The 23837-nt window shown below is 42.1% G+C and overlaps 1 protein-coding gene, 1 long non-coding RNA gene and 1 pseudogene across 2 annotated transcripts; 2 read left to right on the top strand and 1 right to left on the bottom strand.

The window, feature by feature from the left end:
• The first annotated feature begins 2775 nt into the window (after nucleotides 1-2775).
• Nucleotides 2776-3892, top strand: LOC119906514 (annotated as a pseudogene).
• Nucleotides 3893-5396: 1504 nt separating this feature from the next.
• LOC119906513 (dynein heavy chain-like) lies at nucleotides 5397-16905 on the top strand. Its single transcript, XM_038723903.1, is given in 4 exon segments — nucleotides 5397-5415; nucleotides 5798-5907; nucleotides 16529-16612; nucleotides 16825-16905. Coding segments are annotated over 4 exon segments (294 nt in total).
• Nucleotides 16906-17220: 315 nt separating this feature from the next.
• Nucleotides 17221-23227, bottom strand: LOC119906515. Its single transcript, XR_005444993.1, has 2 exons — nucleotides 23051-23227; nucleotides 17221-18695 (listed from the first exon to the last, which is right to left on the bottom strand). It is a non-coding gene; the product is annotated as an uncharacterized LOC119906515 (long non-coding RNA).
• Nucleotides 23228-23837: the final 610 nt, after the last annotated feature.

Raw genomic sequence — 23837 nt, 5'->3', positions numbered from 1 at the left:
AGAAATGGGTTCAAATCTAAAACCTGATCCATCAGTTTAAGAATGCAATAATAATAATTATACTACAAAGTCAGGTTCTATTTCAAATACAACAGTACAAAGAATTAAATGGTTTATAGAAATAAAACATTGTCCTGCCAACAGAAACTTTTCTATGTTTATTATTATTATTATTGTTTCTCCAGGCGACAGATCAAAGTGTCTTAAACGTGTAAAATTAAATATATACATACATACATACATACACATAATATATACAAACACATAAGTGTGTGTGTTGGGCTATTGGAACAAGACATTCATGGACTAGAGCAGAAAATATGGATCTGATGCAATGCTACTATACAAGCAATCCTGGTGAGGGGGTTATATGCAGAGACTATGGGAATATATGGATGTTTCAAAACCCATCATCAACACTGACAAAGAAACAACTCTTAGCTCAGTGTTCGAACATCCGCAAACGGCAGCTCCTATCAAACTAGAGATTGACGAGGTACAACAAATATTCTACGGCAAGGGGGAGCCAGGATGACAGGTCGGCGGGAGATGTATTATCATTCCCACTCAGAGACTGGGTCCCAAGCCCCAATAACTACAAGCCCTTACGGCACAGAATCCCTCAACATAAGGGCGAATGACCTACGATTGAAGATCATAACCAAGCTGGACCCCCAAGTACAATGACCAAGATTGCCAAGGCTAAGTGACAAAGTACCCTCTGAAAGTCTGCTAGAAGATGTGAATGCAGCACTACATACTATCCCAACTAAAGCCATAACCGAGACCAATGAGCTGATGTACGCCACAGCAACAGTGATCCTAGGGATGATGGGCTTTAAGATGAACACCACAAGCCACAAAGAGCATTACCCCCCAAGGAGGAGAAGGCTCGAGGCCAAGATCAAGGCAACATGAAGAGAGGTTAGTCAGCTCTCAGAGCTACAGAAAGGTGCAAGGAAGGGGCTACTTAAGAAATACAACAAGCTGTCATTACCTGAGGCTATGGAGACTGACAAACAAAGACTCACCGCTCTGGCTACCTGCCTAAAGAGATACAAGGGAGAAGCAGAAGCCAGGAGAATAAACCGGATGTTCTCAACCGAACCATCCAAAGTGTACTCTCAGTGGCAGGGTAATAACACAAGCTCAGATCCACCCAGGGCTGAGACTGAACAGTACTGGAAGAACATATGGGAGAAAGAGGCATCCCACAACAGCAATGCTCAGTGGCTAGTGGATCTAAGAACAGATCACAGCAATCTCCCAGAACAAGATCCAGTAACCATTACAACGGCAGACATCCAAGAAAGAGTGGCAGGTATGAAGAGCTGGACAGCACCAGGCCCTGACATGATCCAAGAAACTAACTGCACTCCATGAACGCCTGGCAGCACAAATGAACCAACTGCTGATGGATGGGACCCACCCAGAATGGTTAACCCAAGGATGGACAGTCCTGATCATGAAGGACCCCCAGAAGGGAACAATCCCATCCAACTACCGGCCAATAACCTGCCTCTGCACAACATGGAAGCTGCTTGGGACGAGGGACGTTGGCCAGAGGGTTAAGGGACGGAGGGACGAGGGCAGTAGAGACGAGGGCCGGAGGGTCGAGGGCCGGAGGGACGAGGGCCGTAGAGACAAGGGCCGTAGAGACGAGGGCCAGAGGGGCGAGGGACGGAAGGACAATGAAGGCGGCTGGAGATGAGGGCCAGAGGGTCAAGGGACGGAGGGACGAGGGCCGTAGAGACGAGGGCCGGAGGGTCGAGGGCCGGAGGGACGAGGGCCGTAGAGACAAGGGCCGTAGAGACGAGGGCCAGAGGGGCGAGGGACGGAAGGACAATGAAGGCGGCTGAGATGAGGGCCAGAGAGACGAGGGCCGAAGGGACCAGGGCCGGAGAGTTGAGGGATGGAGGGTCCAGGTCGAGTGACGGAGGGTCGAGGGACGGACTGTGGCCTCATTTATTCCACTTAGAGATTTTAAAGCTTTAATATTTTTATGGCTCTGGTTGTATTAATTCTCTGTTGACTGCTGTTGGCTGGCGTTATTTTTATTTTTGTTTGCCGTCTGATCTGATTAAACAAAGTTTCTCTTGATTAAGAAAAGCTGCTGCTGTGATTTAAATGATAAATAAAGCTTCACAAGTCAGTCAGTAATCAGCCTCACCTGCTTCTCTTCGCTACCCTGCTTCTTCAGGTTTCATCACTGCGAGCCCATCACACCTGGACACACCTGGACACACCCGGTTCCAGCTCCTCCCCTCTGCAGACAGCCGACAGCAGAAACAGGGTCAAAAACAGTCCCGGTGGACCTGCAGAGTTTTATTGTCACTGTTTAAATACAGTTTCACATGGAAATAGCATCACTGACACAAATCTACGTAAGCTGTGCACACTGTCATTTCCTCCTGCCTCACGTAAAGAAGTAACCTGTCACTCAGATATCCAACGAAGGTTTAAATTAAGGGGAAATGGACTTGGTTGAAGACAGTAGAAGACGTTTCATCCCTCATCCAAGAGACGTCTTCGGTTCTGACTGACTGGTAGGGAAACTCAGCTATTTAACCTCTGTGTGGTCATTGGCCAAGATCATTGATACCGCTGGTTCGTTAGTGCTCCTGGCTGTTGTAAAGACAGTCGTCATGGTTGTTAGAAGTCACCTGTGGCCAAGTCTGAACAACCAGGAAAACTGCAGACTACAGAAACCACCTAAGATTTAACCCGAGATGCCGACAACACACACTTATACCCAACAGCCTACTCTTAGGCTCCATGGTGAAAGGACACAAGGCCGGTAAAATCCTGGAGAAAGTGCAACACCAGCTACTGAATGAAAGAGTGAGACAGATCCATTTCACCATTAAAGCCCTGAACAAAGAATCAGACAACGTACACCACAAACTGGAAACACATATGGCCAGTACAGGACTGGAAAAGGTCATCAACCCCACAACGCATGACTCGGATAACAGATGGGTGAAAAACTTGTCAGATAGGGAACTCACCCAACCAGAGCAAGACGTTCTGGACAAAGGACGAAACTTTGCCATCACACCACAGCAGCTACCTACAGTGGACCTCATCACAGCTACAGAATCAGCCATTAGGAAAAACAGAACAGCTCAGGCTAAAGGTATCGGCAGCCCTTTCTAATTCGAAGGCACCCCCTTCCAACCTCACCATCCAAGAAAGGAAGGCAGTTGGTAGTGATGTTTTGATCCTTGCTCAGTGTCATCACTGGCGGACAAAGGAAGATGCACAGTGGTCCTAAACACAGCGGACTACCAGGACCTTAACTCCACAGAGCAGACCACATACCAACAAGTGCAGAAGCCAGAGAGAAGTAAGAGAACCACCTGAAGGGGGCACTTACAGCCTGTGGATACCCTAAATGGACCTTTGTGAAAACAGCCACAAAATCCAGGAAGAAGACCAAAACTACAGAGGAGGAGGAGAAGAAGGACACCACAACAAACAAACATCCCTGTGTTTTTTAAACCCAAGAACACACTAAGACAGATGCTGGTCCGCCCCAAAGACCGCACACCCAAACACAAGAAAAGCAATCTAGTGTATGCGGTCCAATGCAGTGAGGAATGCACAGACCTGTATATTGGGGAGACTAAACAACCACTACACAAACGCATGGCTCAACACAGAAGGGCCAACTCCTCAGGTCAAGACTCTGCAGTCTACTTACATCTGAAGGACAGAGGACACTCGTTTGAGGCACCAGGTGCACATTTTAGACAGAGAAGATGGATGGTTTGAAAGAGGTGTCAAGGAAGCATCTACACCAGGGTTGAGAAGCCGTCATTGACAGGGAGGGGGTCTACGCCACCACTTATCCCCCACTTACAATGCTGTCCTTTCATCACTTCCCAGGAAACTCAACAAACGTAACCTATTGGCCTCAGGTGAAGATGCCAACGATGGTCGTTCAGTCTTGGACAGGGGAAGTCCTAACGACCGTAACGACTGTCGTTACAGCAACCAGGAACACTAACGACCACAGAGGTTAAATAGCTGAGTTTCCCATTTACTCAAACTGAAGAAGTCTCTCAGATGAGGGACGAAATGTCTCCTTGTATCTTCAACCAAGTCCATTTGCCCTTGATTTAAACCTTGTTGGATAACTATGACCTGAATGACTGGGAACCTTCAAAGACATCACTCAGATATTTATCTCAGCTTCTTGTACATATATATGTATGTATGTACATATATACACACATACACAGTAGGTTCATATGTAGCTTGTCGAGCTTGCTGTCCTTGTTGTAGTTGTTTCTGTGTAACGCTGAGAGCAACATAAAGAGTCCACTTCCTTGTAAGTGACACACACCTGGCCAACAGAACTGATTCTGATTCAGATTTACTGCTTGTTGCTGCCACCTGTGGACAGTAGATGAGCAGGAATACGGAGCCCCTGAAGGGTCATAGCGAGGATTTTTGAGGATTATTTTTTCATTACCTCACAACATGTTTTGTCTTTTCTTGTAATCCTTTTCTTCTGACCCTTCCCGAGCCGTAGCCGCCTGTTTCCGTTCAGCTGCTCCCAGCGACCCAGTGTGGATCAGCTCATCGAATCTGACTTTGAACCGGGCGTTACCTACGGTGATATAGCGCTACTGCTCAACAGGTAATGTACGCTGCTCAAATAAATTTAGGGAACACTTAATCGTCACAGTATAACGTAAAGTCAAATAAACTTCAGAGTTATCCAGTGGCACTATGCACACATGGGAGCAGATAAAACTCCATATCAAGTGTATATACAGATACACCAATTTGTGAAAATCACGCTTTCATACCTGGCCTAAATGATATGTTTTCTCTGCTTGGAAACAGAAAGGCATTATAACACAAAAGATTTGTATATTGGGGGAAAATTTGCCTCATTTACACAGCTACAAGCCAAATATAGAAGTTATAGAAGTTTTTTCAATTTTTTTTCAGATTATGTTTTAAAAAATAAAAAAATAAACAGGATAACGTGTAAATGTGTTCAGTTAACACCAGATCCAACAAAAAACACTTTAAAACCCTCCTCAGACTTTGTTACTCGCAGGAAAAGCTGCACAAATTTTATCCTGATATCCCATCGGTATGTAACGACGTACGTTCTTTCTGGGCATGTAGTAAACTTCGTTCATATTGGAAGTGTATTTTTCAATTTTTTTCCCCGAGGCTTTTGGTAAGAATTTGGTACCCAGCCCTTTGGTGCCTTGGGGGCCACAAGTGTGCTTTCTTCCGTCAATAAATTTGAAAGAATAGCGATTCTATTTGGGGATGGTGATTGCAAAAAAACTGAACAGATTCTGTGCCTTCATATAATTTGTGGCTGGGAGAATTGTCAAACACTTTACATCTGGAAAGACTGAGATTCTATAATGAAGATTGAGGAGACAAGTTTGATAAAACTTGGGACCTGGTACTGAATTTCTTTAAAATGTGAGCTCATAGACATTGGCTATTGTATAAAAAAACCCTCACTGTGCAAATGAGTATGTGATTTTATATGTGTCGAATTCATTTATTTTCGTACCTTTTGATGGTTTTGTTTATAGTACCCATCTTAACTAAGACCATGGAATATGTTGTAATCCAAGATGTGCGGTGTGATTATTGTCAGGTGTTCTTTTTCCCTTTCCTCTCTCTTCTCTTTATTCTTTTTTCCTGAAAATTAATAAAATATTATAGAAAAAAAACTATCAATCTCTCCAGTTAGGTAGCGGAAGCAATTATTGATCAGTGCATCAGTGCAGTGGGCCCTGGGTTCCCCCTGCTGCAGGGGGCCACACATTACAGACTGTCCTGGAGCTCACAGATGCCCTGAGCCAGGTCTGGCAGGAGATCCCCCAGGACACCACCCACCATCTCATCAGGAACCCCGACAGGCAGGTGGGGGCCGAACACATGAAGAAACTCATGCAGCTTTGATCAGCCTGGTTTCAGGTTTTTTTACTTGTGATTTTGAATCCAGCCCTCAGTCGGTTGGTGATTTTGGTTTCCAATGACCGTTTTTACGTCATTTTGTTCTCCAAGAATTATACAATGTACAGTAAAGATATGGAACTATAATGTTCATTGAGATATGATGTGTGATTGAAGTGTTCCCTTAATATTCTGAGCAGTGTAATTAGCTTAAGTAAACTCTCAGTACTTCAACATTTGACTCTTTGGAGAACCCTTACTTTTCACCTTTGCTTGCCGCCTCCCATAAGACCACCTCTCTCTGCAGTCTGTGTTGCTAACCTCGCTGGGCATTGGGTCTCGTGGTCTGTTCAGGTCTTCCAGCTCTGAGTGAACTCCAGATATCAGGGCCTATCACAATGTGTTCAGGTTCATCAGCTACTCCCTTTCCAGCAGCAGTGGACTCTGTGGACTCATTTGATCTGCCTCTCTGTCAAGGTACAACTCTGGACCAAGATGGAAAGCAATGGACCGACACTGACTGTTGATTAAATATTGAATTTAAAATGTTGATTAGCTGGCAGACTGGCCGATATGCATCTCTCAGTAAATAATAAGTATTCAGCCAAGCTGGAGTGATAATAGTATTAAATTTACAAACTGTATAAAAGTGTCAATGTTGGTCGCGTGAGTTTTGGACCCAAACACAAAGGCAGAGATTCAGTTTGTGAAGTTTAAATGAACAAAACAAGATTCCCTGACTTACATGTAGCAAAGTCCAAAACAAGGTTTAACTCTATGAATGAAAGGTCCAAGCAGAACAGATTGATCCCAAAAAATTCAGAACACTAACAGAAGCTTCAACAAGCAACTCTAACCAGACAGAGTCTGAACAGAACATTTATACACAGGCAAACGCAGGAGGGAGCATGCACAGGTGAGACCATCAGAGGTAATGCTAAAGCAGTCCTCAAAAATGTTCTCGCCGTGACCCTCAGGGGCTCCGTAGTACAAAGAGAGACGTTCCATCAAGTCTTTCAGTGCCCTCCGGTCCTGTTTTCCGTCCTTCAGTGTCCGTCCGTTCCTCATCACTTCCCCGCAGTACAACATGTTGATCAACCAGATTACAGGTGTGTTTTATCCTCCAGGTGTGTGTTCGCCTGTTTGAAGTGAAAGGTGATGATATTTCCTCCCTCTGTGTTACCAACAGGGTTTTATATTTTCTGGAAATGTCTTCCTCTATCATTAATGTGCCAGTATTCTCACGCACAGCTTCTTTAACGGGGGTGGCCATCTCCTCCCGACACTGAAAACCTATTCATCCAGCCCTCAGATCAAACACAGCTACAAATCATGCTCCTTCTCAGAACAATATCATATATACCCCCAAACACTCACACTGACTTTTACAGTATGTGTTTATAATCTCAGTGACACCTGATGTTCCTGCTACGTGATATCATATGAAACAATCCAGAACACCTCCTGTCAGAACGTGTAAAACTATCTGGACATAGAAAGCAAATGCTCGACATAGAAGCAATACCCCTGGTTTGCGTCCGCAGGTCGAGTCTGCACGCTAGAAACCAGCGTTTTAGTCGGCCTCATGAAGACGTAGTCTGTGTAAACCAGCAGGACCAAGCAGAGCCGTCTGAACCCCGAGGACTGAGAGGTCACACGGTGAAGCAGGGGAGGCGAACCAGTTTTCTCACACGGTGACTGTTAGTTTGACTCTCAGCTGAACCTCCAGCCATCCTGTCTCATATCTCAGGTGACATTTCCCGCTGTTCATTTCCCTCAATTCATTTCCCATCATGCATTTAACACAGGAAGTTCAAGGTTCAGGGTTTAAATCTCTGATTTAAAAAATGTTTCAGGTCAGAGCTGTTTTGTTTCATCAGAGGTATCACTCCTAAGAATTTACTTTTACTTTTATTTTCTTTATCTCTGTCTGTTTTTCTTTCATAGCTACAGAAAAAGGGAACTGCACCGTTTCAAAAAATGACAGCAGAAATGTATTTCTAAAACCATTTGGAGGTGCAGAGACAAAGCATCATTTTACCGCTCGGTAACTAGTTGTATTTATTTATCTAGTTGAAATAATCAGTATAAAGCTATAATAAAGGGCGGCTGTGGCTCAGGCAGGAGAGCAGGTTGCCCCTTAGTCAACCTGCTCTCCTGCCTGCACCCCCTGCCCCTGTAAGAGCCCCATGTAACGTTAGGGGGAGGCTAACTCCGCCGGGGAGACCCAGGTAGGGATCGGCTGGTAGTTGGTGGGATTTGAACATGTTTTTTATAATTTTATACATAAGCTACACGTGTACAAAATAATATGAATGCAACAACTGTACAGAGTTGTTTAGTCTGGGTTTCAGGTAGTGAGTCGGTGTCGTGGTGGTTTTCTTTTCCTTGTTTTGTTCTGATGGTCTTAGAGCTCATCCTGCATGTGGGATAAACTTGGTCCTAGTAGCCGACATTGACTGTGAGCTCCCCTTGCGCTGGGTTAACTTGTCTGCTGGTCATTATATTTACTGCATGTCAGCCGCTACGTACAAGCTTCAGATAGCTTACAAAAGGTTGTCCGTTGCATTACTTCTAATGATTGTACTTGTGTGTATTTTAATGTTTTGTGAATAAACTAAACTGGACTGAACTAAACTGAGCTGAGCTTGGCATCGCACAGCGACAAAGACTAAAACTAACACTAATGAAAACTAAACTAAAACTAAGAATTTTCCAAAACTAAAAACTAAACCAGCAAACCCACGTTAAAAACTAATTAAACTGAAATTGAAAACAAAAGTTAAAACGTAATAAAACTAATACAAAATCCAAAACTATAATAACCTTATAAAATATATATATAATATAATAACCTAACCTGGTTTCGGGCAGGAACACGGGGGCAGCAGGTGACCCGCAACCACAGATCCAGACTTTCATATATTTTAGGTTCATTACACAAAGTGAAATTTTCTTTTTTGTTTTAATCTTGGCGATTATCAGAACTGGTAAGCTCTTCAGAAGGTCCGTATTTCTGTATCACACATTCTTTATTCTAATAGTTTGAGATTTCCACTAGCTGTAAGACGCGATCATCAAGATTAAAACAAATAAAGAATCTAGAACATTTGGAAATTTAACTTTAAGTTTAACTTTAAATTACTGAAGAAAATGAATATTCAAATGTTCTGAGATGCACCTGTAGAGATGACGTTTGGGCTGATCAAATCCAGGTTGTGACATAACCCTCTCTTCCTGAGGACAGAAAAATAAGACAAACAAGTCACATCATTTGTATATTTAATTTCAAGTTGAAGCTCTCTGTTGGCGGAGAAGGCATCAGTCATCGTCTTAATTATGGCAGCTCCACTTGCATCTTTCTGCTCATCTTAGTTTCATGTAGCCTCCGTTTGTGGCGGCGTGGATTCAGATGCTCTTCCACCCTCTATTCTTCTTGGGGGAATAATAAAGTCTGTCTTCTTCTTCCCTCCTTGTTCAGGTCCAAGGCCAGCTCCTGCGGAGTACGATATGCTGGAGGTGGCCCTGCCCCGGAGCAACATCACTCTTCTTTTTGGCAGCTGCAATTAATAAAGAAGAGACTGGAGAGTTCCAGCATCATCTAATAACAGGATCTGGATGAAATGTGCACATCTGTGCTAATAGACCAAATGTTGTCAACACTTCTTCAGATGTAAATCCTGTTTCCCTGGCAGGTGTTCACAGAAACATCCATTTCAGTGTAATATTCATGTAGCTAAGACTGAAACCTATGATTCTAGAGAGCCAGACAACCAACGGGAGGCCTGTGGTGTCTCTCAGCATCGAACTGGATCCAGGTTTGAGATGATATTGCTCCAGGCAAAATCAAAGTCCTTGGCTAACGGGTGGATTAATGATAAAGCAAAGGGTTCAGGGCCTCTTTTTGTCCAGACTCCAGAACTTAAAGTCCAGCTGATTAAGCGTGAAGATCTTTCAGCCTTCTTTCACAACAGAGCTAAAATCAGCAGAAGTCACGCCTGCTCCTCCTCCTCATCTGTTCACTACTATTTTAACACATTTTCACCAGTCAGTGCTGATGGTGATGTGGAGTCCCTTCATCCCATCCTCACCTCCTTTTCCTTTATCGAAGGATATTTTAAGCACTGTAAACATTTCTCCCAGTCTTCACTTCTAAAGAAGCCCACTTTAGACTCATCAGTAACTACTGACCAATCTCTAACCTTCTGTTTCTAAACTAAACGTCCTGCACAGGCAGTTAACGGATCACCTGACAACCACAACATACAGGATCTTCGCCCCGGCCACAGTCCAGAAACAGCGCTGCTCATCATTGATATCAGAGTAAACGGTGACAGTGGTGGTTTCTACGTTTGTATTGTTGGACCTAAGTGCACTTTCCATCACGATGTTTTAATGTGGAGACTTGAGAGGCGGGTCTGCCTCTCTGGGTCAGAACTGGACTAGTTTTCATCATACCATACCATTCCACTTGTTGCCTCTCGGCCAACTTCTCAAAAATCACAATGTGTGAAGCCACAATCATGCTGGTGACAGCCAGTTATTTCTTCCCGTGTCCCCGGATGATCTGGGCCCTATTGACATGCTATCAGAATGTATCAAGGACACGGATTCCTGGACGTCTAGTCATATTTTACAGTATAACAGGGACAAGAGGGAAATCCTGGTTATCAAGACGAAGACTAACAGACAGGAAATCTGTGGACTGTGCCACAAAGGTCGAAACCTGACCGTTCTTTCACAGAGCCGCATTAACGGCACAGTTAATAAGAAGTATTGTGATGGTAAGGAGCTTCAATTTGCACTCGGCCTGACTACCACTACCTGCTCCTAACCTAAAAATCATCCCCATCAGTCGTCATCAAGCGTCTCCTCCTTTGTTCAAACTGACCTTCACTCATTAGTAACAGATAAAACTGGTGATGATTCACTTCCTGTTTCAGCTGTGCAGGAACAGGAAGTCATCAAACTGTTGTCAAGGAAACCATCAATCAGAGAGTGTGTTTCCGTGGAGACAGGATGAGCGGAGCCTGAGATGAGTTTAATCTGAGAGGAAGCTGAACCTTCACCTGGGCAGATCACAGGATGTGGTCTGTAGGAGACCTCAGCAGATCCTCAGTCGAATCATTCAGAGTTCACTTCCCAGGGACATCATCAGCTTGGAAACCAGAGACAGACGCTGCAGAACGTCCTGAGAAAGTTTTAAAGTTTCCTTCAACAAACGCAGCAGCTCAGATTCAACAGTCTGAACATAAAGAACTCCACTGTCCCTCTGTAGCTGCGTTTCTGCGTATTTACTGTTGTTTAGCTTTTAAATGCTGAATTCACAGTGTTCTCCCTGTTACAGAACCATCAGCCGCCATAAAGGCTGACTGCGCACAGTGGTCTCCCTGTTACAGAACCATGACTGCGCACAGTGTTCTCCCTGTCACAGAACCATCAGCCGCCATAAAGGCTGACTGCGCACAGTGTTCTCCCTGTTACAGAACCATGACTGCGCACAGTGTTCTCCCTGTTACAGAACCATCAGCCGCCATAAAGGCTGACTGCGCACAGTGTTGTCCCTGTTACAGAACCATCAGCCGCCATAAAGGCTGAATGCGCACAGTGTTCTCCCTGTCACAGAACCATCAGCCGCCATAAAGGCTGAATGCGCAGAGTGGTCTCACTGTTACAGAACCATCAGCCGCCTTAAAGGCTGACTGCGCACAGTGTTCTCCCTGTTACAGAACCATCAGCCGCCTTAAAGGCTGACTGCGCAGAGTGGTCTGCCTGTTACAGAACCATCAGCCGCCATAAAGGCTGACTGCGCACAGTGTTCTCCCTGTTACAGAACCATCAGCCGCCTTAAAGGCTGAATGCGCAGAGTGGTCTCACTGTTACAGAACCATCAGCCGCCTTAAAGGCTGACTGCGCACAGTGTTCTCCCTGTTACAGAACCATCAGCCGCCATAAAGGCTGACTGCGCACAGTGTTCTCACTGTTACAGAACCATGACTGCGCACAGTGTTCTCACTGTCACAGAACCATCAGCCGCCATAAAGGCTGACTGCGCACAGTGTTCTCCCTGTTACAGAACCATCAGCCGCCTTAAAGGCTGAATGCGCACAGTGGTCTCACTGTTACAGAACCATCAGCCGCCTTAAAGGCTGACTGCGCACAGTGTTCTCACTGTTACAGAACCATCAGCCACCTTAAAGGCTGACTGCGCACAGTGTTCTCCCTGTTACAGAACCATGACTGCGCACAGTGTTCTCCCTGTCACAGAACCATCAGCCGCCTTAAAGGCTGACTGCGCACAGTGTTCTCCCTGTTACAGAACCATCAGCCGCCATAAAGGCTGACTGCGCACAGTGTTCTCCCTGTTACAGAACCATCAGCCGCCATAAAGGCTGAATGCGCACAGTGTTCTCCCTGTTACAGAACCATGACTGCGCACAGTGTTCTCCCTGTTACAGAACCATCAGCCGCCTTAAAGGCTGACTGCGCAGAGTGGTCTCCCTGTTACAGAACCATCAGCCGCCATAAAGGCTGAATGCGCAGAGTGGTCTCACTGTCACAGAACCATCAGCCGCCATAAAGGCTGACTGCGCACAGTGTTCTCCCTGTTACAGAACCATCAGCCGCCATAAAGGCTGAATGCGCAGAGTGGTCTCACTGTTACAGAACCATCAGCCGCCTTAAAGGCTGACTGCGCACAGTGTTCTCCCTGTTACAGAACCATCAGCCGCCATAAAGGCTGAATGCGCACAGTGTTCTCCCTGTCACAGAACCATCAGCCGCCATAAAGGCTGAATGCGCAGAGTGGTCTCACTGTTACAGAACCATCAGCCGCCTTAAAGGCTGACTGCGCACAGTGTTCTCCCTGTTACAGAACCATCAGCCGCCTTAAAGGCTGACTGCGCAGAGTGGTCTGCCTGTTACAGAACCATCAGCCGCCATAAAGGCTGACTGCGCACAGTGTTCTCCCTGTTACAGAACCATCAGCCGCCTTAAAGGCTGAATGCGCAGAGTGGTCTCACTGTTACAGAACCATCAGCCGCCTTAAAGGCTGACTGCGCACAGTGTTCTCCCTGTTACAGAACCATCAGCCGCCATAAAGGCTGACTGCGCACAGTGTTCTCACTGTTACAGAACCATGACTGCGCACAGTGTTCTCACTGTCACAGAACCATCAGCCGCCATAAAGGCTGACTGCGCACAGTGTTCTCCCTGTTACAGAACCATCAGCCGCCTTAAAGGCTGAATGCGCACAGTGGTCTCACTGTTACAGAACCATCAGCCGCCTTAAAGGCTGACTGCGCACAGTGTTCTCACTGTTACAGAACCATCAGCCACCTTAAAGGCTGACTGCGCACAGTGTTCTCCCTGTTACAGAACCATGACTGCGCACAGTGTTCTCCCTGTCACAGAACCATCAGCCGCCTTAAAGGCTGACTGCGCACAGTGTTCTCCCTGTTACAGAACCATCAGCCGCCATAAAGGCTGACTGCGCACAGTGTTCTCCCTGTTACAGAACCATCAGCCGCCATAAAGGCTGAATGCGCACAGTGTTCTCCCTGTTACAGAACCATGACTGCGCACAGTGTTCTCCCTGTTACAGAACCATCAGCCGCCTTAAAGGCTGACTGCGCAGAGTGGTCTCCCTGTTACAGAACCATCAGCCGCCATAAAGGCTGAATGCGCAGAGTGGTCTCACTGTCACAGAACCATCAGCCGCCATAAAGGCTGACTGCGCACAGTGTTCTCCCTGTTACAGAACCATCAGCCGCCATAAAGGCTGAATGCGCAGAGTGGTCTCACTGTTACAGAACCATCAGCCGCCTTAAAGGCTGACTGCGCACAGTGTTCTCCCTGTTACAGAACCATCAGCCGCCTTAAAGGCTGAATGCGCAGAGTGGTCTCACTGTCACAGAACCATCAGCCGCCATAAAGGCTGACTGCGCACAGTGTTCTCACTGTTACAGAACCATGACTGCGCACAGTGTTCTCCCTGTTACAGAACCATCAGCCGCCTTAAAGGCTGACTGCGCAGAGTGTTCTCACTGTTACAGAACCATGACTGCGCACAGTGTTCTCACTGTCACAGAACCATCAGCCACCATAAAGGCTGAATGCGCAGAGTGGTCTCCCTGTTACAGAACCATCAGCCGCCATAAAGGCTGAATGCGCAGAGTGGTCTCACTGTCACAGAACCATCAGCCGCCTTAAAGGCTGACTGCGCACAGTGTTCTCCCTGTTACAGAACCATCAGCCGCCTTAAAGGCTGAATGCGCAGAGTGTTCTCACTGTCACAGAACCATCAGCCGCCATAAAGGCTGACTGCGCACAGTGTTCTCCCTGTTACAGAACCATCAGCCGCCATAAAGGCTGACTGCGCACAGTGTTCTCCCTGTTACAGAACCATCAGCCGCCTTAAAGGCTGACTGCGCAGAGTGTTCTCACTGTTACAGAACCATGACTGCGCACAGTGTTCTCACTGTCACAGAACCATCAGCCGCCATAAAGGCTGACTGCGCACAGTGTTCTCCCTGTTACAGAACCATCAGCCGCCATAAAGGCTGAATGCGCAGAGTGGTCTCACTGTCACAGAACCATCAGCCGCCTTAAAGGCTGATGCGCACAGTGTTCTCACTGTTACAGAACCATCAGCCGCCTTAAAGGCTGAATGCGCACAGTGTTCTCCCTGTCACAGAACCATCAGCCGCCATAAAGGCTGACTGCGCACAGTGTTCTCCCTGTTACAGAACCATCAGCCGCCATAAAGGCTGACTGCGCACAGTGTTCTCACTGTTACAGAACCATCAGCCGCCTTAAAGGCTGACTGCGCACAGTGTTCTCCCTGTTACAGAACCATGACTGAGCACAGTGTTCTCCCTGTTACAGAACCATCAGCCGCCTTAAAGGCTCACTGCGCACAGTGTTCTCCCTGTTACAGAACCATCAGCCGCCATAAAGGCTGACTGCGCACAGTGTTCTCCCTGTTACAGAACCATCAGCCGCCATAAAGGCTGAATGCGCACAGTGTTCTCCCTGTTACAGAACCATGACTGCGCACAGTGTTCTCCCTGTTACAGAACCATCAGCCGCCTTAAAGGCTGACTGCGCAGAGTGGTCTCCCTGTTACAGAACCATCAGCCGCCATAAAGGCTGAATGCGCAGAGTGGTCTCACTGTCACAGAACCATCAGCCGCCTTAAAGGCTGACTGCGCACAGTGTTCTCCCTGTTACAGAACCATCAGCCGCCATAAAGGCTGAATGCGCAGAGTGGTCTCACTGTTACAGAACCATCAGCCGCCTTAAAGGCTGACTGCGCACAGTGTTCTCCCTGTTACAGAACCATCAGCCGCCTTAAAGGCTGAATGCGCAGAGTGGTCTCACTGTCACAGAACCATCAGCCGCCATAAAGGCTGACTGCGCACAGTGTTCTCACTGTTACAGAACCATGACTGCGCACAGTGTTCTCCCTGTTACAGAACCATCAGCCGCCTTAAAGGCTGACTGCGCAGAGTGTTCTCACTGTTACAGAACCATGACTGCGCACAGTGTTCTCACTGTCACAGAACCATCAGCCGCCATAAAGGCTGACTGCGCACAGTGTTCTCACTGTTACAGAACCATCAGCCGCCATAAAGGCTGAATGCGCAGAGTGTTCTCACTGTTACAGAACCATCAGCCGCCTTAAAGGCTGACTGCGCACAGTGTTCTCCCTGTTACAGAACCATGACTGCGCACAGTGTTCTCACTGTTACAGAACCATTAGCCGCCTTAAAGGCTGACTGCGCACAGTGTTCTCCCTGTTACAGAACCATCAGCCGCCATAAAGGCTGACTGCGCACAGTGTTCTCCCTGTTACAGAACCATCAGCCGCCTTAAAGGCTGACTGCGCACAGTGTTCTCCCTGTTACAGAACCATGACTGCGCACAGTGTTCTCACTGTTACAGAACCACCAGCCGCCTTAAAGGCTGACTGCGCACAGTGTTCTCCCTGTTACAGAACCATGACTGCGCACAGTGTTCTCACTGTTACAGAACCATCAGCCGCCTTAAAGGCTGACTGCGCACAGTGTTCTCCCTGTTACAGAACCATGACTGCGAGTGTACTGTAGTACACAGTATACAGAGTAGTACGCAGTATACACTGTAGTATACATTATACAGAGTAGTACACAGTATACAGAATAGTACGCAGTATTCAGAGTAGTAAACCGCATACAGTGTAGTATACAGTGTAGTACATAGTATACAGTATAGTACACAGTATACAGAGTAGTACGCAGTATACGGTGTAGTATACAGTATAGCACACAGCATACAGAGTAGTATACAGTATAGCACACAGCATACAGAGTAGTACACAGTATACAGAGTAGTACACAGGGTAGTACATAGTATGTGTAGTACGCAGTATACAGAGTAGTACACAGGGTAGTACATAGTATATGTGTAGTACATAGTATACAGAGTAGTACACAGTATACGGTGTAGTACACAGTATAGTACACAGTATACAGAGTAGTACACAGTATAGTACACAGTATACAGAGTAGTACACAGTATACAGAATAGTACACAGTATACAGAATAGTACGCAGTATACAGAGTAGTATACAGTGTAGTACATAGTATACAGTATAGTACACAGTATACAGTGTAGTACAGTATATGTGTAGTACATAGTATACAGTGTAGTACAGTATATGTGTAGTACACAGTATACAGTGTAGTACACAGTATACAGTGTAGTACACAGTATACAGTGTAGTACAGTATGTGTAGTACACAGTATACAGTGTAGTACAGTATGTGTAGTACAGTATGTGTAGTACACAGTATACAGTGTAGTACAGTATGTGTAGTACACAGTATACAGTGTAGTACAGTATATGTGTAGTACAGTATACAGTGTAGTACACAGTATACAGTGTAGTACACAGTATACAGTGTAGTACAGTATATGTGTAGTACACAGTATACTGTGTAGTACAGTATATGTGTAGTACACAGTATACAGTGTAGTACACAGTATACAGTGTAGTACACAGTATACAGTGTAGTACAGTATATGTGCAGTACACAGTATCACTTCAGGGAGCTGCTCATTTGACCTTCTGTTAGACGTGTGCCTGTTACCGTCAGTGCTGATGTGACCCTGTCAAAGCCTCGACAGGCGTTCAGAGTAGAAGTACGTGGTTCCTGAGTCACAACCTCAACAACACAGAGACAATCTACATCAACAGTTAATGTCCAATCAGCTCATCAGTAAATCAAAACAATCAATAACAGCAGAGATGATGGTTTATTCCAAAGATGTTTTGTGAATACAGCAGGTGATGTCTCACTCTGATCACAAAGTCCACTCTTAAACAAACAGTCCAGCAGACGTTATTACATCTTTACATGATTCAGGTTACAGAACGTTTTCTTTTTACTTCAAACTTAAAGTTCAACTTCTCACAAATCAACATGAAGACCAACACTTGGTTACAGCAAAGATAATACAAATATTTCCTCATCTCACTCAGCAATCAAACTGATTTAAAGTTCACAAGTAAACTGTTCTTCAAACAGTAAACACAGGACGATGTGAAACTCACTGATTTATTGATCAGTGAAAGAAAAAGAAGGAATTTTATTGTTCTTTAATTTTTAAACATAAAAAACTTGAACTAAGATGAATCAAACTGAATCATGAATTTGGGAATTTATGGATTACACAGTCAATTCAAATTGGAATTCTGAGTAATCTCAGACTTTTATTTTATTCTCTTCTGAGTTTATAAGATGTAATTAACTTGTTGGATTACTATTTTCAGATCTTCATGTGTTTGTTTCTTTAAAGTTGAACAACATGAAACATTCATACCATCAACAAACTGATTATTGTAAAATATTTGTTTAGTGCAACATGATTTTATGGCTTCATATTCAAAATGCGACAGTGCAACCTTCAGGCAAACAGCAGGGACGAAAATACCCAGCATCCTGAAACTGAAGACTAAAATATAAACCTTCAGAATAACTCAAGAGACCACCACATTTATATTCATCAGGAGGTTTTCGACAGATAATGAGAAATCACTGAGCTTTGGTACATTTTTAGCTGCAGCTCTGTTATCAGATTCAACATTAATTTAACAGCTGATGTTCGACTTTCATTCTTTAGCGACAGAAGTCATTGATGTTTTCAGAGTAGGTCCTGCTGACCGAGCTGAAGTTCAAACAACAACCTCATGGCTCCAGCAGCCATGTGCTGAAGGGTACACGACTTCAAAATAAGAGCCTCCGGTGGGAATCAAACCCACAACACATTTCAATATTTCAGGGGAGAAACACAGAACATGAACCAGTTTTTGTTTCTCCATCGTTCTCTCATAAAAATATCTGCAAGTTTATGTGTAATAACACTGAAGCGTGTACCTAAATTAATCAAATAATACAGCAGAATTTGAACTGTGGTGATTAATTTGAATTAAAATAAAATAAAATAAAGCCTAAACTGAGTTTAAATAAAACCTCAGTATTTCAGGTGAGCTGTGATGGCCCAGGTGAATCATGTGACAGATCAGCAGTGTTGTCTCTTAAAGGAACAGTCCCACATTTAAGATGCAGTGTAAGATATAAACCAGCAGGAGTGCTGACAGGAAGTGACCTCACTGGTTGTTGTTCAGTTTGAGGAAGCGCTGCGACTTCTGTCTCACCATACGGTGCTGCTGCTGCGCCACCTGAGCATCTGATATGGCCGCCTGCAGCTTCTGTAAGTAACCATGGTAACCAGGTAAGGCAACGGGCACACACAGAAACATTAACTGAGCACACACACACATACAGATATTATAGTAAGTGGTTAAAGATGGCGTCCACTCACATTAGTGTAAACTAATCGCTGAGCGAATAAACAGTTTTCTAACTTCAGAGCTGTGTCCCACTGCACATGCTCAGTAGTGTTTCTCCTGCTCGGTCCACAGACCACACCAAGACGTCAGTTTTAAAATGTCTTTTCTAGACTCTAATATAAAAGCTTCATGGATTAAAAAGTCACAACAGCTGGAGCCATTTAATTACCTAACAATTAAAAAATATTGGAGGTCTATATCCATAAAGTTAAGGTATACTGAGGTCTATATCAATAAAGTTAAGGTATACTGAGCGCTACATAAAGTTAAGGTATACTGAGGTCTATATCAATAAAGTTAAGGTATACTGAGGTCTATATCAATAAAGTTAAGGTATACTGAGGTTTATATAAAGTTAAGGTATACTGAGGTTTATATAAAGTTATGGTATACTGAGGTCTATATAAAGTTATGGTATACTGAGGTCTATATAAAGTTATGGTATACTGAGGTCTATATAAAGTTATGGTATACTGAGGTTTATATAAAGTTATGGTATACTGAGGTCTATATCAATAAAGTTAAGGTATACTGAGGTCTATATAAAGTTATGGTATACTGAGGTTTATATAAAGTTAAGGTATACTGAGATTTATATAAAGTTATGGTATACTGAGGTCTATATCCATAAAGTTAAGGTATACTGAGGTCTATATCAATAAAGTTAAGGTATACTGAGCGCTATATAAAGTTAAGGTATACTGAGGTCTATATCAATAAAGTTAAGGTATACTGAGGTCTATATCAATAAAGTTAAGGTATACTGAGGTTTATATAAAGTTAAGGTATACTGAGGTTTATATAAAGTTATGGTATACTGAGGTCTATATAAAGTTATGGTATACTGAGGTTTATATAAAGTTAAGGTATACTGAGATTTATATAAAGTTATGGTATACTGAGGTCTATATCCATAAAGTTAAGGTATACTGAGGTCTATATCAATAAAGTTAAGGTATACTGAGCGCTATATAAAGTTAAGGTATACTGAGGTCTATATCAATAAAGTTAAGGTATACTGAGGTCTATATCAATAAAGTTAAGGTATACTGAGGTTTATATAAAGTTAAGGTATACTGAGGTTTATATAAAGTTATGGTATACTGAGGTCTATATAAAGTTATGGTATACTGAGGTCTATATAAAGTTATGGTATACTGAGGTCTATATAAAGTTATGGTATACTGAGGTTTATATAAAGTTATGGTATAATGAGGTCTATATCAATAAAGTTAAGGTATACTGAGGTCTATATAAAGTTATGGTATACTGAGGTTTTATAAAGTTAAGGTATACTGAGATTTATATAAAGTTAAGGTATACTGAGGTCTATATAAAGTTATGGTATACTGAGGTTTATATAAAGTTAAGGTATACTGAGGTTTATATAAAGTTAAGGTATACTGAGGTTTATATAAAGTTATGGTATACTGAGGTTTATATAAAGTTAAGGTATACTGAGGTTTATATAAAGTTAAGGTATACTGAGGTTTATATAAAGTTATGGTATACTGAGGTCTATATAAGTTAAGGTATACTGAGGTTTATATAAAGTTAAGGTATACTGAGGTTTATATAAAGTTAAGGTATACTGAGGTCTATATAAAGTTATGGTATACTGAGGTCTATATAAAGTTAAGGTATACTGAGGTTTATATAAAGTTAAGGTATACTGAGGTTTATATAAAGTTAAGGTATACTGAGGTTTATATAAAGTTAAGGTATACTGAGGTTTATATAAAGTTATGGTATACTGAGGTCTATATAAAGTTATGGTATACTGAGGTCTATATAAAGTTAAGGTATACTGAGGTTTATATAAAGTTATGGTATACTGAGGTCTATATAAAGTTATGGTATACTGAGGTTTATATAAAGTTATGGTATACTGAGGTCTATATAAAGTTAAGGTATACTGAGGTCTATATAAAGTTATGGTATACTGAGGTTTATATAAAGTTAAGGTATACTGAGATTTATATAAAGTTATGGTATACTGAGGTCTATATCCATAAAGTTAAGGTATACTGAGGTCTATATAAAGTTAAGGTATACTGAGCGCTATATAAAGTTAAGGTATACTGAGGTCTATATCAATAAAGTTAAGGTATACTGAGGTCTATATCAATAAAGTTAAGGTATACTGAGGTTTATATAAAGTTAAGGTATACTGAGGTTTATATAAAGTTATGGTATACTGAGGTCTATATAAAGTTATGGTATACTGAGGTCTATATAAAGTTATGGTATACTGAGGTCTATATAAAGTTAAGGTATACTGAGGTTTATATAAAGTTATGGTATACTGAGGTCTATATAAAGTTATGGTATACTGAGGTCTATATAAAGTTATGGTATACTGAGGTCTATATAAAGTTATGGTATACTGAGGTTTATATAAAGTTATGGTATAATGAGGTCTATATCAATAAAGTTAAGGTATACTGAGGTCTATATAAAGTTATGGTATACTGAGGTTTATATAAAGTTAAGGTATACTGAGATTTATATAAAGTTAAGGTATACTGAGGTCTATATAAAGTTATGGTATACTGAGGTTTATATAAAGTTAAGGTATACTGAGGTTTATATAAAGTTAAGGTATACTGAGGTTTATATAAAGTTATGGTATACTGAGGTTATATAAAGTTAAGGTATACTGAGGTTTATATAAAGTTAAGGTATACTGAGGTTTATATAAAGTTATGGTATACTGAGGTCTATATAAAGTTAAGGTATACTGAGGTTTATATAAAGTTAAGGTATACTGAGGTTTATATAAAGTTAAGGTATACTGAGGTCTATATAAAGTTATGGTATACTGAGGTCTATATAAAGTTAAGGTATACTGAGGTTTATATAAAGTTAAGGTATACTGAGGTTTATAAAGTTAAGGTATACTGAGGTTTATATAAAGTTAAGGTATACTGAGGTTTATATAAAGTTATGGTATACTGAGGTCTATATAAAGTTATGGTATACTGAGGTCTATATAAAGTTAAGGTATACTGAGGTTTATATAAAGTTATGGTATACTGAGGTCTATATAAAGTTATGGTATACTGAGGTTTATATAAAGTTATGGTATACTGAGGTCTATATAAAGTTAAGGTATACTGAGGTCTATATAAAGTTATGGTATACTGAGGTCTATATAAAGTTAAGGTATACTGAGGTCTATATAAAGTTATGGTATACTGAGGTTTATATAAAGTTAAGGTATACTGAGGTTTATATAAAGTTAAGGTATACTGAGGTTTATATAAAGTTAAGGTATACTGAGGTTTATATAAAGTTATGGTATACTGAGGTCTATATAAAGTTAAGGTATACTGAGGTTTATATAAAGTTAAGGTATACTGAGGTCTATATAAAGTTAAGGTATACTGAGGTCTATATAAAGTTATGGTATACTGAGGTTTATATAAAGTTAAGGTATACTGAGGTTTATATAAAGTTAAGGTATACTGAGGTTTATAAAGTTAAGGTATACTGAGGTTATATAAAGTTATGGTATACTGAGGTCTATATAAAGTTAAGGTATACTGAGGTTTATATAAAGTTAAGGTATACTGAGGTTTATATAAAGTTATGGTATACTGAGGTCTATATAAAGTTATGGTATACTGAGGTTTATAAAGTTAAGGTATACTGAGGTTTATATAAAGTTATGGTATACTGAGGTTTATATAAAGTTAAGGTATACTGAGGTTTATATAAAGTTAAGGTATACTGAGGTTTATATAAAGTTATGGTATACTGAGGTTTATATAAGTTAAGGTATACTGAGGTTTATATAAAGTTATGGTATACTGAGGTCTATATAAAGTTATGGTATACTGAGGTTTATATAAAGTTATGGTATACTGAGGTTTATATAAAGTTATGGTATACTGAGGTTTATATAAAGTTATGGTATACTGAGGTTTATATAAAGTTATGGTATACTGAGGTTTATATAAAGTTAAGGTATACTGAGGTTTATATAAAGTTATGGTATACTGAGGTTTATAAAGTTATGGTATAATGAGGTTTATATAAAGTTATGGTATACTGAGGTATATAAAGTTATGGTATACTGAGGTTTATATAAAGTTATGGTATACTGAGGTCTATCTCCTGTATTGCTTTGTTCAAAGCCACCAGACTCCACTGATAAAAACAGTATAATAAACTGTTAACATGTTATTAAACACATGAACACCTGGATTTACCTGAGCAGTGGCTGAGTCTCTGAGCTGAATGGTCCTCACAGACTCCTGACCGTCTCTCCTTGGCAGCTTCAACTTCTGCTCCTCCTGAAACACCAACAGACCGTCAGAGAGATCGCTCTTGGCAGTAGCACAGTAGATTATTTCATTACAGATTTAGATCTACTGTCTCTCATAAATGCCAAATTGCCGCACAACAATCAGATATTTACCCTCAGACTTTAACTGATCAAGAAGTAAACCTAAAGAATGACATCTTCACTTTAAATATAATCACATTTTAAACTGTGATCCTTATTCTAGTTTTAAGTTGCCGGTTTTACTAAATCAACCTTCTGTGGTTTTGATTGTTGCTGGTTATCCATATTTGTTTGTGATGATAAGCCATTAGTTACATACCTTTTAAATGTCATTGAGTCTTTTAGTTTCACACAACTTGTGTCTGAACTACACGTCAGCGTGGACATACGTTAGATTTAGTTTTAAGCTATGGTTGTCAGTCGGTACCAGTATCAGTACTTGCTGATATTATTAGACATCTTATAATCACTTTAACTTGAAACTACAGATGTGATGGATCAAGTTTTAGCCAAGCTTCGTCGGTGGATGCCTCAACTTTAATGGTGCACTCTGGGATTTGTTGGCGTCAGTGGCTCCAGAAAATCAAATGTGAATTTTTATTGTTTATATATGAAGTTTGGCTTTGGCAACATTGTTACCTAAACATTCACGCTAAGAAAACGAACTGAAAAGAAAAATGGGAGACAGAGAGAGAGAGAGAGAGAGAGAG

This window comes from Micropterus salmoides, unplaced genomic scaffold (genome assembly GCF_014851395.1).
Source record: "Micropterus salmoides isolate LMB-PRFRI ecotype aquatic unplaced genomic scaffold, ASM1485139v1 Ms_hic_scaffold_1650, whole genome shotgun sequence".
Classification (NCBI taxonomy): Eukaryota; Metazoa; Chordata; class Actinopteri; order Centrarchiformes; family Centrarchidae; genus Micropterus; species Micropterus salmoides.
Note: the sequence above shows the minus strand (reverse complement) of the source record. Positions and strands in the feature narration are given on the sequence as shown.